Source organism: Trachypithecus francoisi, unplaced genomic scaffold (assembly GCF_009764315.1).
Source record: "Trachypithecus francoisi isolate TF-2019V2 unplaced genomic scaffold, Tfra_2.0 Lachesis_group8, whole genome shotgun sequence".
NCBI classification, from domain to species: domain Eukaryota; kingdom Metazoa; phylum Chordata; class Mammalia; order Primates; family Cercopithecidae; genus Trachypithecus; species Trachypithecus francoisi.
The window spans coordinates 10,647,730-10,661,398 of NW_022681473.1; the positions used below are offsets into that span (position 1 = coordinate 10,647,730).

The 13,669-nt window shown below is 43.0% G+C and overlaps 1 protein-coding gene across 4 annotated transcripts in view; it reads left to right on the forward strand.

Moving 5' to 3' along the window:
- LOC117081122 (phospholipase A and acyltransferase 3) overlaps positions 1 to 12,155 on the forward strand; it is a 34,996-nt gene extending 22,841 nt beyond the window's left edge. For all 4 annotated transcript variants that reach the window (XM_033206772.1, XM_033206771.1, XM_033206774.1 and 1 more), the window contains exon 5: positions 11,886 to 12,155. In XM_033206772.1, coding sequence (XP_033062663.1) covers positions 11,886 to 11,987 — 102 coding nt within the window. In that variant the 3' untranslated portion in view covers positions 11,988 to 12,155. The remainder of the gene's footprint in view (positions 1 to 11,885) is intronic.
- The last annotated feature ends 1,514 nt before the right edge of the window (positions 12,156 to 13,669 follow it).

Sequence of the window (13,669 nt, forward strand, 5' to 3'; positions counted from 1 at the left end):
GGATCATGAGGTCAGGAGATCGCGACCATCCTGGCTAACATGGTGAAACCCCGTCTCTACTAAAAATACAAAAACTTAGCCAGACTTGGTGGTGGGTACCTGTGGTCCCAGCTGCTTGGGAGGCTGAGGCAGGAGAATGGTGTGAACCCAGGAGGCAGAGCTTGTAGTGAGCCGAGATGGCACCACTGCACTCCAGCCTGGGCAATGGAGCGAGACTCCATCCCCCCAAAAAAAAAAAAAAAAAAAATTGGCTGGGCGTGGTGGTGAGCATCTGTAATCCCAACTACTTGGGAGACTGAGGCAAGATAATCACTTGAACCCAGGAGGCGGAGGTTGCAGTGAGCCCAGATCACACCATTGCACTCCAGCCTAGGCAACAGAGCGAGACCCAGTCTCCAAAAAAAATAGAGATGAGGTCTCACTCTGTTACCAAGGCTGGTCTTGAACTCCTGAGCTCAAATGATCCTAATGCCTCAGCCTCCCAAAGTGCTAGGATTATAGACATAAGCCACTGTGCCCGGCCACATTTGTCTCTTGAGTCACACTTGATGAGGCATGGCTGTCATCTTGGTATCTCTCTTTACTAGCATCCTAGAAATTCCTTTCTGTTCCCTGCTGTATTAATGCTTTTATCCTCTGTAGTTCACATCTTTCTCTTTTTTGGTTTATGCCCTTGTTTTGGTAGACTACTTCCCCTAATAGTTTACTGAGAAATGGTACATTTATAAAAGATCCCTAGGCAGGCATGGTGGCATGTGCCTGTAATCCCAGCTACTCAAGAGGCCGAGGCACAAGAATTGCTTGAACTCAGGAGGCAGAGGTTGTAGCAGTGAGCTGAGATCACGCCACTGTACTCCAGCGTGGGTGACAGAGTGAGACTTGGTCTAAACAAAACAAAACAAAAAAACCAAGAAACAAAAAACAAACAAACAAAACAAGATCTTGCATGCCTGAAAATATCTTCATTTTATCATCACATTTGATTAAGGCTGGGTATAGAATTCTAGGTTAGAAACAGTGTTTTTTTTCAGAAATTTGAAGGCATTGGTTTATTGTCATCTAGTTTTTGCTACTGTGGTAGAGAAGTCTGAAGCTGTTCTGGTTTTTGATCCTTTGTATGTGATCGATTATTTCTTTTCAGAACCGTATAGAATCTTCTCTTCATCCTCAGTGTTCTGAAATTTTATTACCTTGCACGGGTCTCTTTTCAGTATTGTGCCAGGTACTCAATGACTCCTGTCAGTTTGGAAACTCAGTTTCTTTAGTTCTGGGAAATGTTCCGTTTTGTGTTCTCTGGCACTCCTATTATTAGACTGTTGGACCCCCTAGACTGCTCTGCTGATTTTCTTATCTTCTCTCTCTTGTTTTCCATTTATGTATCTTTTTATTTATTTATTAAGACAGAGTCTCGTTTTGTCGCCCAGGCTAGAGCACAGTGGTGTGATGTTGGCTCACTGTAGCCTACACCTTCTGGGTTCAAGTGGTTCTCCTGTCTCAGCCTCCAGAGCGGCTGGGACTACAGGCATGTGCCACCACAGCTGGGTAATTTTTGTATTTTTATTAGAGATGGGGTTTCCCCATATTGGCCAGGCTGGTGGGATTTCCCCATATTGGCCAGGCTGGTCTGGAATTCCTGACCTTAAGTGATCTGCCTGTTTCCGCCTCCCAAAGTGCTGAGATTACGGGTGTGAGCCACTGTGCCTGGCCCATTTATGTATCTTTTTAAATTTGAAAGTGAACATTTATTGACAGATTTAGGTATAATAGAAGTTTTTGTTTGTTTCTTTCTTTTTTAAGTAGCAGTGACAATATTAGCATAAGAAAGGGAAACATGATAAAAAATTGAGTTTCATCATTGGTGATCTTGCATTATGAGGTTTTTACTTACTCATGGTAAAACTCATGCTCCTATGCAGCAAGAAACTCCAAATACAGAGTACAAGACAACCCTGGGAATCAATAAGACACTTTTTGAAATTCAGAGTGCTACATTAAGAATATTTGGTAGGTTTCCAAAATATATCCTAATCATCTCATTTAGTTATTCTTTCAGCAGTTGTTAATAGAATAAACAATGGGTCTGACCAGGCGTGGTGGCTCACACTTGTAATCCCAGCACTTGGGGAGGCCGAGGCGGGTAGATCACCTAAGGTCAGGAGTTCGAGACCACAGTGGCCAAGATGGTGAAACCTCATCTCTACTAAAAATGCAAAAATTAGCTGGCCGTGATGGCAGGCACCTGTAATCCCAGCTACTACGGAGGCTAAGGCAGGATAATCACTTGAACTCGGGAGGCAGAGGTTGCAGTGGACTGAGATTGCGCCACTGCACAACAGAGCAAGATTCCATCTCAAAAAAAAAAAAAAAAAAAAAAAGAGGTCCACAAGTTTATATAAGTGGAGGATTTTTTGTCAACACAAAATTGTTACATAATTAGTAAACTACATTGTCATTAGGAACAAATGCTATTTTTAATTTTAATTTTTTTAGAGAATGGTCTTTCTCTGTTGCCCAGGCTGGAGTGCAGTGCCACAACCTCAGCTCACTACTGCCTCAACCTCCCAGGTTCAAGTGATCCTCCCACCTCAGCTTCCCAAGCAACTAGGACTAGGCCAGGTGCAGTGGCTCATGCCTGTAATCCCAGCACTTTGTGAGCCTGAGGTGGGCAGATCACTTGAGGCCAGAAGTTCGAGACCAGCCTGGCCAACATGGTGAAACCCCGTCTCTACTAAAAATACAAAAATTAGCCGGGTGTGATCGCAGGCACCTGTAGTCCCAACTACTCAGGAGGCTGAGGCAGGAGAATCGCTTGAACTCTGGAGGTGGAGGTTGTAGTGAGCCAAGATTGCACCACTGCACTGTAGCCTGGGCAACAGAGCGAGACTCTGTCTCAAACACACACACACGCACAATAGCTGGGACTGGGGGTGCGCATCACCATGCCCGGCTGATTTTTGTATTTTTTGTAGACACAGGGTCTCACTTTGTTGTCTCGGCTGGTCTTAAACTCCTAGGCTCTAGCAACCCTCCTGCCTCAGCCTCCCAAAGTGCTAGAATTATAGGCGTGAGCCACTGCGCCTGGCCACAAATGCTATTGAGAGTAATTAAATAAAATTCCAAATCTTGAAATAGTAAAATAAGAAATGTTTTATACCATTATTCTTTTTGTTAACAATAATTTAACCCTTGCAAAATGAAACAATACAAATTGAACACATCACACTTTTCTTCCTGTGACTTTGGCCCTACCCATCTACCCATTCACTTGAAAGAGGCAAAACAATGATAACCAACAATGAAACAGCATGAACAATTATACTTGATCCCATCACAGAAAATGAAGCCAGAACATTCTACAACACAAACAGAGGTGCCATCTCTACTGCTTCTAAAGATTTCCTCTTTCATTTCTTGGTCTAGAATGGGGGTTTCTCAGCCTCAGCACTAATGACATTATGGGCCAGATAATTCTTCATTGTCGTGTCCTGTCCTGTGCACTGTAGGATGTTTAGCAGCATCCCTGGTCTCTACACACTAGATACCAGTAGCATCCCACAGCCAGATGTAAGAACCAAAAATGTCTGTAGACATTGCCAAATTCCCCCCACAGGGAAAAGCCGTCTCCAGTTGAGAACTAGTAACTTAGGTGAGTAATGATCACTGACACATGCTGCGAGTCAAATTAACATAGAACTTCTGGCTGGGCGCAGTGGCTCACGCCTGTAATCCCAAGACTTTGAGAGGCCGAGGCAGGTGGATTACGAGGTCAAGAGATCGAGACCATCCTGGCCAACATGGTGAAACCCCATTTCTACTAAAAATACAAAAATTAGCTGGGCGTGGTGGTGCGCACCTGTAGTATTAGCTACTCGGAAGGCTGAGGCAGGAGAATCACTTGAACCCAGGAGGTGGAGGTTGCAGCGAGCGGAGATTGTACCATTGCACTCCAGGTGGGCAACAAGAGCAAAACTCCGTCTCAAAGAAAAAAGAGACCTTTGATGCATGCCCCATCTTGCTAGAGATGATAGATTTAGTACAAACTGGAAAATGTCCACCAGTATTTTTCTTTGTAAGCACTGTCAGTGAAGTGACTTTCCTTTTCATTTAACTCATGAGGATAATTTTTTTTTTTTGAGACGGAGTCTCGCTCCGTCGCCCAGGCTGGAGTGCAGTGGCCGGATCTCCGCTCACTGCAAGCTCCGCCGCCTCCCGGGTTCACGCCATTCTCCTGCCTCAGCCTCCCTAGAAGCTGGGACTACAGGCGCCCGCCACCGCGCCCGGCTAATTTTTTTGTATTTTCAGTAGAGACGGGGTTTCACCGTGTCAGCCAGGATGGTCTCGATCTCCTGACCTCGTGATCTGCACGCCTCGGCCTCCCAAAGTGCTGGGATTACAGGCGTGAGCCACCGCGCCCGGCCAACGATATTTTTGTTTTAAAGAGTCTGATCAATCATTATGTTTATTTGTGCTGAGCTCTTTGAAGCAGACTAGATTTTCCTTCAAAAGAATATTTATGATCAATCAAATTTCCCAAGAAGAAAGGGAAACAATGAATTTAAACTAAAATGTAATTTGTGCTTTATATGCCTAAGAATATTCTAAAAAAAGATTCTCCTACTTTCCACCTACCTAAAAATATTTAGGTTTCAAAAAAGGTATATTTTAGTAGAATCTTATAAAGAAGCTTTCATACTGAATAGCGCTTAAAAAAAAAAAAAGCAACCAGAAGCTATACTCACAATGAAGTCTAGTCTGAGTGAGAGAAAATATTAAGGTAAAAAGAAATTGAAGATGTATCTGGTGGCAATATATACATACACACACACACACACATATATATATACACACATATGTATACACACACACATATATAACATAAATCTGGATAAATTGTGGGGTATTATTTTGAAATTACTGTAAATGAAACTGAATTTCTATACAAATATTTTATTTCTTTTAAAATGATTTATTATTTTTTGTATACTTGATCACTGTTGGAAAATATACAACTATTTCATAACCATTCTTATATTGTGACCTCTAACAGTCTAAATTCCATTGCTTTCAGAATAACGCTACACTCGCCACTTCTTCTTTAATCCACCCTATAACGTTGTTGAAAGTGAAGGCAGCACATTAGCACTTTCTTTCTTCCAGAAATGATTCAGATTTCCCTAAATCAGGGCCTAAATCAGAAGAGCTTTGTAGTATAAATGTATAAATGTCTGTAGTCTGGTAGAATTTGTTTGCCCACTTAAAAAAAAAAACAAAACAGTCTTCTTACTATTTCTAATGAGAGACAGCTTTTCTCTTTCACAGTATCCTGATTTAAGACCTGTGACACACACCAGGTAGCCCATTTTCATGATCACAAATCCTGTAATAATAACACAGCAGCTGGACTTTCAGTCTGCAACATGAAAATGATCAATGGCATCTGAAGGTAGCACTGACTCTTGGAGAGAGAGGTTTTCCCATAAAGTTTGCGCTATTAGGACTAACTAGCTTCCAACAGTCTTGCGTTTAATCATACTCTTTGACTATGTACAAAGCATGACTACAAACAATGAGGTTGTTGTTGTTTTCCTTGACAAAGTATCTTTTGTATGAACCAGTTGCATCAGCATTTGTTTTCACATCTTGAGATTCTATAAAGAACTAGGGGCCGGGCGCGGTGGCTCAAGCCTGTAATCCCAGCACTTTGGGAGGCCGAGACGGGCGGATCACGAGGTCAGGAGATCGAGACCATCCTGGCTAACACGGTGAAACCCCGTCTCTACTAAAATATACAAAAAATTAGCCGGGCGAGATGGCGGGCGCCTGTAGTCCCAGCTACTCGGGAGGCTGAGGCGAGAGAATGGCGTAAACCCGGGAGGCGGAGCTTGCAGTGAGCTGAGATCCGGCCACTGCACTCCAGCCTGGGCGACAGAGCGAGACTCCGTCTCAAAAAAAAAAAAAAAAAAAAAAAAAAAGAACTAGGGACATATTATTCCTCCTCCATTATCTGCAAACTATTTCTCGTACCCTGACACAGAGCTTAGCCAGGAAAATGCTGGATACAAGTGATTTTATGCAGGCTCCCTAGCAAGTTAACCCAACAGAACCATGGCTGCCACAAAACCATGCCTAATTATCTTTTAGAGGAACATTTAAAGACTTATCAGCAGTCAAACCTCAGGTTGGTAGCTCCATCCAAACTTTGGTCATCTGGTCATCATGAATTCTGTCTGTTAAAACTACTTTTTTTTTTTTTTTGAGATGGAATCTCACTCTGTCGCCCAGGCTGGAGTGCAGTGGCGTGATCTCAGCTCACTGCAACCACTGTCTCCTGGGTTCAAGCGATTCTCCTGCCTCAGCCTCCTGAGTAGCTGGGATTACAGGTGCCTGCCACCACGCCCAGCTGATTTTTGTACGTTTAGTAGAGACGAGGTTTCACCATGTTGATCAGGCTGGTCTTGAACTCCTGACCTCATCATCCGCATGCCTCGGCCTCCCAAAGTGCTGGGATTAGAAGCATGAGCTGCTGTGCCTGGCCATCTGTTGAAACTTATATGTGACCAATGTTGAGAAGAGTTTGGAGATCTTCAGTGGTTAAAAATATATATGTATCTTGATGCTACCGAGACTTATCTGGGCCATAAATGTGTTTAATGTCAGGAAACACATAGCTGTGGTTAACCTCAGGAAACATAGCAGTGTAATTAACCCAAGGTGCCCAGAACTGATCTCTCAGCAGCCAGAACTCATGATGGCAAAACTCACAGCCGAGTGTTGTGGTATATTGTGATAGTTTCCTTTCTGTTTTGGGAGGGAGGTGGAGGGAGTTCTTTTTTCTTGATGATAATTATTACTTCCTTTCATTACTGAGTTTTCTTTGTATCTGTTGTCAATTCTTCCCACACGATCCAATTAACTCTCAGTACAGTTCTCCACAAGGGAAATCACATCAAGTAATCTACCAGTTCTTGTTTATTTTGCTTGGACACATCTATCCCAGGGATGGCCCTTCTTCCCTCTGTGCTGGTTGCTCCTTGGCCAATTGCATGGCTGTCATCCTGGACTCCCCTTTGCTGTCATCCTTGGGATTTCCTTTCCTTCTCTTGGATTGCGTTCTCTGATTCTATGATCTCTTAGTTTTCTGTTTCTTTGCTCTTTCTCTTATTTAGGTAGATCACATCCTCCGGAAGTTGCTTTAGGTTAGAAACACAGTACAATGGGAGAGGATGATGGTTGTGGCAGTCCTCAACATGCTGGGCTCTGAAGTCACAATGCTCCAATCTGGATTGATAAGTGCATTCTTTTCCTATTGCTGCTGTAACAAATTACTACAAAGTTAGCGGCTTAAGACTCCACAATTTATTAGCAACAGTTCTGTGGGCCAGAAGTCTAAAATGAGTTTCACTGGGCTAAAATCAAAGCATTGACATTCTTTTCTGGTGTCTGTAGGAGAGAATCAATTTTCTTGCCTTTTCCAACTTCTAGAGGTTACTAGCATTCCTTGGCGTATAGTCCCCATCTATCTTCAAAGTTAGAGCAATGGCTGGTTGAGTCTTATATTGCATCACTGTGACACTGACTCTTCGGTCTGTCTTCTACATTTTAAGGAACTTTGTAATTACATTGGGCCCACCTGAATAATCTAGGATAATTTCCTCTTTTTTTTTGTTTTTATTTTTTTGAGACAGAGTCTTGCTCTGTTGCCCAGGCTGGAGTGCAGTGGCATGATTTCGGCTCACTGCAACCTCTGCCTCCTGGGTTCAAGTGATTCTCCTGCCTCAGCCTCCTGAGTAGCTGGGATTACACACACCCGCCACCACGCCTGGCTAATTTTTGTATTTTTAGTAGAGATGGGGTTTCACCATGTTGGCCAGGCTGGTCTTGAACTCCTAACCTCGTGATCCACCTTCCTCGGCCTCCCAAAGTGCTGGGATTACAGGCGTGAGCCACCACGCCAGGCCAATAATTTCTCTATTTTAAGGTAAATTGATTAGCAGCCTTAATTCCATCTGCAACCTTAATTCTCACTTGCCATGTAGCATGATATATTTATAGATTCCTGAAATTAGGACATGGACACCTTTTGGGGCTTATTATTCTGCCTACCAGTTATTCTTTTTACCTGGTACTAAGCTGTTATCCTGGGATCTCCCTTCACTGTCATTCTGGGGAGATTCCCATGCAGTCTCTCTAGTACTAGAAGGCCCATTTTCTCTATCTCACGTCTTCTACTTTTTCCATTTACTCCCCTGTTTTGGGGGAACCATTTTCAGTAGTTTTCTGTAAGAGGATGCATGGGAGGTCAATTCTTTGAGACCCTGTATGTCTGAATTACTTGTCATTTTACCCTCTCACTCGATTTGATACTTTGTCTGGGTATAGAATTCCAGGTTGGAAATGGTTTCACTTCAGAGTTTTGGAGGCATTGCTCCATTGTCTTCTTGGTTCCAGAATTGCATTTGAGAAGTCTGAAGCCATCCTGATTCCTGATCTTTTCTCCATTTCCTGTTTTTCTCCCTGCTCTAAATGTTGTAATGTCTTTACACAATCTTCTAAAATTTCATAGTAATGTGCCTTTGTGTAGGTCTACTTTTATCCATTAAGATGGGACTCAGAGCACTATTTCTTTTTTTTTTTTTTTTCTTTTTTCTTTTGAGACGGAGTCTTGCTCTGTTGTCTGGGCTGGAGTGCAGCAGCACCATCTCAGCTCACTGCAACCTCTGCCTTCCAGGTTCAAGCGATTCTCCTGCCTCAGTCTCCCGAGTAGCTGGGATTACAGGTGCCCACCACCATGCCTGGCTAATTTTTTGTATTTTTTGTAGAGATGGGGTTTCACCATGTTGACCAGGCTGGTCTCGAACTCCTGAGCTCAAGCAATCCGCCTGCCTTGGCCTCCCAAAGTGTTGGGATTACAGGCGTGAGCCACTGCACCTGGCCCGATTGTTTTGTTGTTGTTGTTTTTTACTTTGGTTTCTATTTCTTTATTTTTTTGCTATTCCTTTTGAGAGATTTCCTTAACTCAACCTTTCTATTGAGTTTTTTATTTCTGTCATATTTTTATTTTCTATGAACCATTTTTATTCTCTCAATATTCCATTATTTTTTATAGTACCATGTTCTTATTTATTGGATGCAATATGCTGTCTTATTCTCCAATGATAAGTTTTACACTCAATCTTAGCCAAAAGGCTGAGAAGCGATCTAATGATAGTTTTTAGAAGGGTGTTTTCTTTTGGATGCAATATGCTCTTATTCTCCAATGATAATTTTTACACTTGATCTTAGCCAAAAGACTGAGAAGCAATCTAATGATAGTTTTTAAAAGGACGGTTTCTTTTCTAGATATGGTTTCTGTTTCTCCAGATTGCTATTTGTTTTTGTCTTCAATTTTAGAGGCCTTCTTCAGATGTTTGGTATGTTGGTTGTATGCTCATGATTAAAGGTACGCTTGCTGGATGGGGCGCGGTGGCTCACGCCTGTCATCCCAGCACTTTGGGAGGCCGAGGCGGGTGAATCACAAGGTCAGGAGTTCGAGAGCAGTCTGGCCAACATGGTAAAACCCTGTCTGTACTAAAAATACAAAAATTAGCCAGGTGTGGTGGCAGGCACCTGTAATCCCAGCTACTTGGGAGGCCGAGGCAGGAGAATCGCTGGAAACCGGAAGGCGGAGATTGCTGTGAGCTGAGATTGTGCCACTGCACTCCAGCCTGGGAAACAAGAGCAAAACTCAGTCTCAAAAAGAAAAAAAAAAAAAAAAAAAAGGTGCACTTGCAACCATCATGTTCAGTTGAATTCAAAGAAAACCAATTCATATTACGTAGTGTAAACTAAAATAGTTAACAAATTATATCCTAAAAACAAGGTCTGTTGGTTAAATGTTGTGTGCCCTAGGTTTTAAAATTACAACACCTAAATACAATTTCTCCTCTTAAATTTGTTAAGCTAAATATGTATTGGTTCTTTTTATTTTAGAATCCTTAAAGCATCTTAAACAGTTCTTTTTTTCCAAGAGAAATTACAAATAACATTTCTGTCAAATGGTACTTGTGTAAAGCCACCTTTCTTATATTTATAGTTTTGGTTTTTCAGTTTTATACACAATAATACTCACTGTCTTACTATCAGAAAATTATTTTGACCAAGATTTATTATTCAACTTCATAGGTTAGGAAAGAGATGCTAATTCTTTCTCCCTATGTTTTCTTTGTTATTATTCTCTTACCCTCTATATATACTGGCCTCTAATGTATACTGTAAAATCATTATGTTGTTGAGATCACTTCATTATGATTTATGTAACAGAGTATCTCACCTCTTTCTTGCTGTATTGCCCAGGATGGAGTCCAATGGTGCGATCTTCACTCACTGCAAATTCCACTTCCTGGGTTCAAGTGATTTTCCTGCCTCAGCCTCCTGAGTACCTGGGACTATAGGCACATGCCCACCAGGCCTGGCTAATTTTTGTATTTTTTGTAGAGACAGGGTTTTGCCACGTTGGCTGGGTTTGTCTGGAACTCCTGGCTTCAAGTGAGCCACCTGTCTCAGCCTCCCAAAGTGCTGGGATTACAGGCGTGAGCCACTGCACCCAGCTGAGCATCTCACCTCTTTCATACCGTTTGCTGAACAGTTTTCAGTTTGTCAAAAAAAAAGTGGGGGTTTGCTACTGGATGGAGCTCTGAGTGAGTGGAGGTGGGCATAGGGGCAGTGGCTTGCCGACTTTGAGTTTCACTGCAGGATGATCTGGGTGGGCTGTTTGGGAATTCCCAGTTTTGGTATCTTTTGTTATTTGCATTTGGGCCAGATTCCCCAGAAAAGTCTTCTGGACTCTTGTGTGGAGGGTAAAGTTCTGGGAACAGAGAGGGGTAGGAGGTCTGGGAGTCTCACATTTAGCATCTTTACAGTCTCAATCTCTTGTTTGTGGTATGATACCCACATTCTCACATGTGCTTCTAGGTTTCTAGGCCCCTAAGCCTTCTGTTGTACCCTCTGCAGAGAATAAGCTTTCGGACTTCTGTTGGGGGTTAGGGAGGAGGTTCAGGGACCAGCTAAAGCTCTCTTTCATTCTTTCCCACTTCCAGAAGCACCTGGGTTTAATATGTGATCCTTTTGGAGTATTCTTTTGTATAGTTAGGGTTTATCCTCAGTTTTTTCCACTGCTGCCTTAGGATTTAGTGTTTTCTGAATTCTTGTGGAATTATGCCTTAAACAAATGCCTTAGTTTACTTTTAGTTGAGTTTCAGGAGGCAGTATAATTGGATATATATTCAATTTTTACCCGGGAATTTACTTTTACTTTTGAAACACTTTTTTTCCTACTACAAACAAGTCAGATATCCTAATAATTCTAAGTATAACATCACTACTATTTATAGTTGAGTCATTTGTTTAAGAACATGTGAAGAGTACCTCCATCCTCCATGCCTGGCAGGACCAAGCACTGGGGATACAGTGATGAACAAGACAGCCGAGTTCCTTGCTCTTATGGAGGTCATAGGTTACTGACTATTCAATCACAATTCCTCCCTGACTCCACCTTTGCTTCTAGAGCTCCCTATTGGCCAGCCATGATCTTGACCATCCTTGCATCAGCTCCCTATCCTTTCCACAGCCACACTCTGAGGATTTATATGCTTTAAATACCCACATGGTGAATCCAGTTTTCCATCTTTGGTTCCACGTAAATTTCAGGCCAGCTGGCTGTAGTCACGAATTCTTTCCCCATCCAGCTGTCTCCTCCCCTCTTCCCTACCAATGTTTGTTGACTCCTTAGTTTGGCCAGGGAGGCCAAGGGGCATGGGAGGTACCCCAAGCTGAATGTTCCTGCTGAATATGCAGCCTGTACTCTGAATCCTGACGCAGAGTCTGACCCACCCTCCTCTTTGTTGCAGGTCAGAGATGTCGTCATCGCTGCAAGCGTTGCAGGAATGGGCTTGGCAGCCATGGGCCTTATTGGAGTCATGTTCTCAAGAAACAAGCGACAAAAGCAATAACTGAAAAAGACTGTCCTGTCAGCGATGACTTTATACATCAACGGGATCTTGTTTTGCTAGAGTTTGGGGTTTGGTTTGTGGATTTCATTGTGATTTATAATAAGGCTTATTTTCACAGAATAAAATAAAGTACAACGAGGGAGGATTTTACTGGGGGAAATGCAGCAAGAACTGCCTGATGTGAATTCTGTTCAGGGAACAGCCGGGCTCTCTTCCTGGCCAGGGTTTTCTTTCATTTTCTTTTTGCGTGCTGTGTTCTTTGCATTGCAGCAAGCAGGGTCCAGCTCCAGTTATCTCAACTAGAGGGCGTTTCTGGTCGTCAGAATACATGTGGGGCGGAAGGGAGACAGACAGAGGTAATACACAAGAATAGAAACCAGCAGACAGCTGGGACTCTTGGCCTGGAACTAGATCTGAGATGGCCTCTGAGACTCAGCAGCTGGAGTCTGTAGATGCTCAGCGGAGTTGAAAAAAAAAAAGTCCTTGGCTATCAGGAAATTTAGTATAGGTGCTTGCCAATCTTACTAAAATTTCCATTATTTTCCTCTGCTCCACACGTCTTCCCTCCGCCTTGTTGCTTCTATCTCCTTAGCACTCCTGCTTCCTCACGGCTTCTGCTTGCCATGATCCCCAAGTCTCTGACCCACATTCCTGCCTGCTCTTCTCCTCCCACATCTGCTCAGATTCTTTCCCTGCGGTCTGTCTGCGGGTCCACGCTCCCAGTGCCACCCCCAGGAGATAATCTGATAGGCTCAGTTCGCCGGCTAACTCAACGTTCCCATTGGCTACCTTTGGGTCAGGTGATCTCCACTAGACGTATCACCTATGCCTGATGGTGGGTCACAGGGTGCAAATGTTGCTTGAGAGCTTAGTGGGTTAGGGATGTGGCTGGGCTCATGGCTGACATCCCTGCTGCTGACTCCTTACGGGTCAGGCTGGGAGAAGGTGCCATGTTGTGTGGTTGGTCATTTGAGGTCTTGCAGCTGTTGCTCGCTGGGCTTGGCAGGTGTTCAAAGTGACCATTTTTCTGAAGTGCTTTTTTTCGAGTATTCCTCAGACGTACTCCCCTGGGGCCGACGGTCCTTCCTTCCACAGGGTGATGCTTCCCTACTTGCTTGTGAATGTTTCCTTCATCTCCGGGTTGTCTGGGGACAGTTCTGTCTGTTGGAGGCCTGGGCAGGATTTACAAAGGGCTCCATGCCAGCTCCTTCCTGCTGGGTCCACATCTGGTGTAGGGTAAACACCTGCCCATTTTAGTCCTAGTGTTGGTAGAAGAATCATTTTCTTTCAGTACAGTCTCCTTTTTTTTTTGTTTGTCCCAGCTCTTTAGATGTAGCACTTAATGCCAGTTCTCAAGCTCCCCAAACTTAAGGGACACAGGTCAATAAGCAGTAGGTCTTTGGAAGCTCGCTGTCTCACATGGTATAAGGTGAGGGAGACACAAAGAATGTAAACCTCCAAATTAAGTATGGGGGAAAAAAGAATGAGAAAAACAAACACAAAAAGGCGAAACAGAAACACCTGGTTCAGTTAAAAACAACAACAAAACAAAACAAAACAAAACAAAAAAAACCCAAAACCAAACCACACAATAAATGAGAAAAAAATTACATAAAACAGATGACATGTATAGAAATAAAAAAATAGAATGGAGGAACTAATTCCAAATTTATAAGTAAACC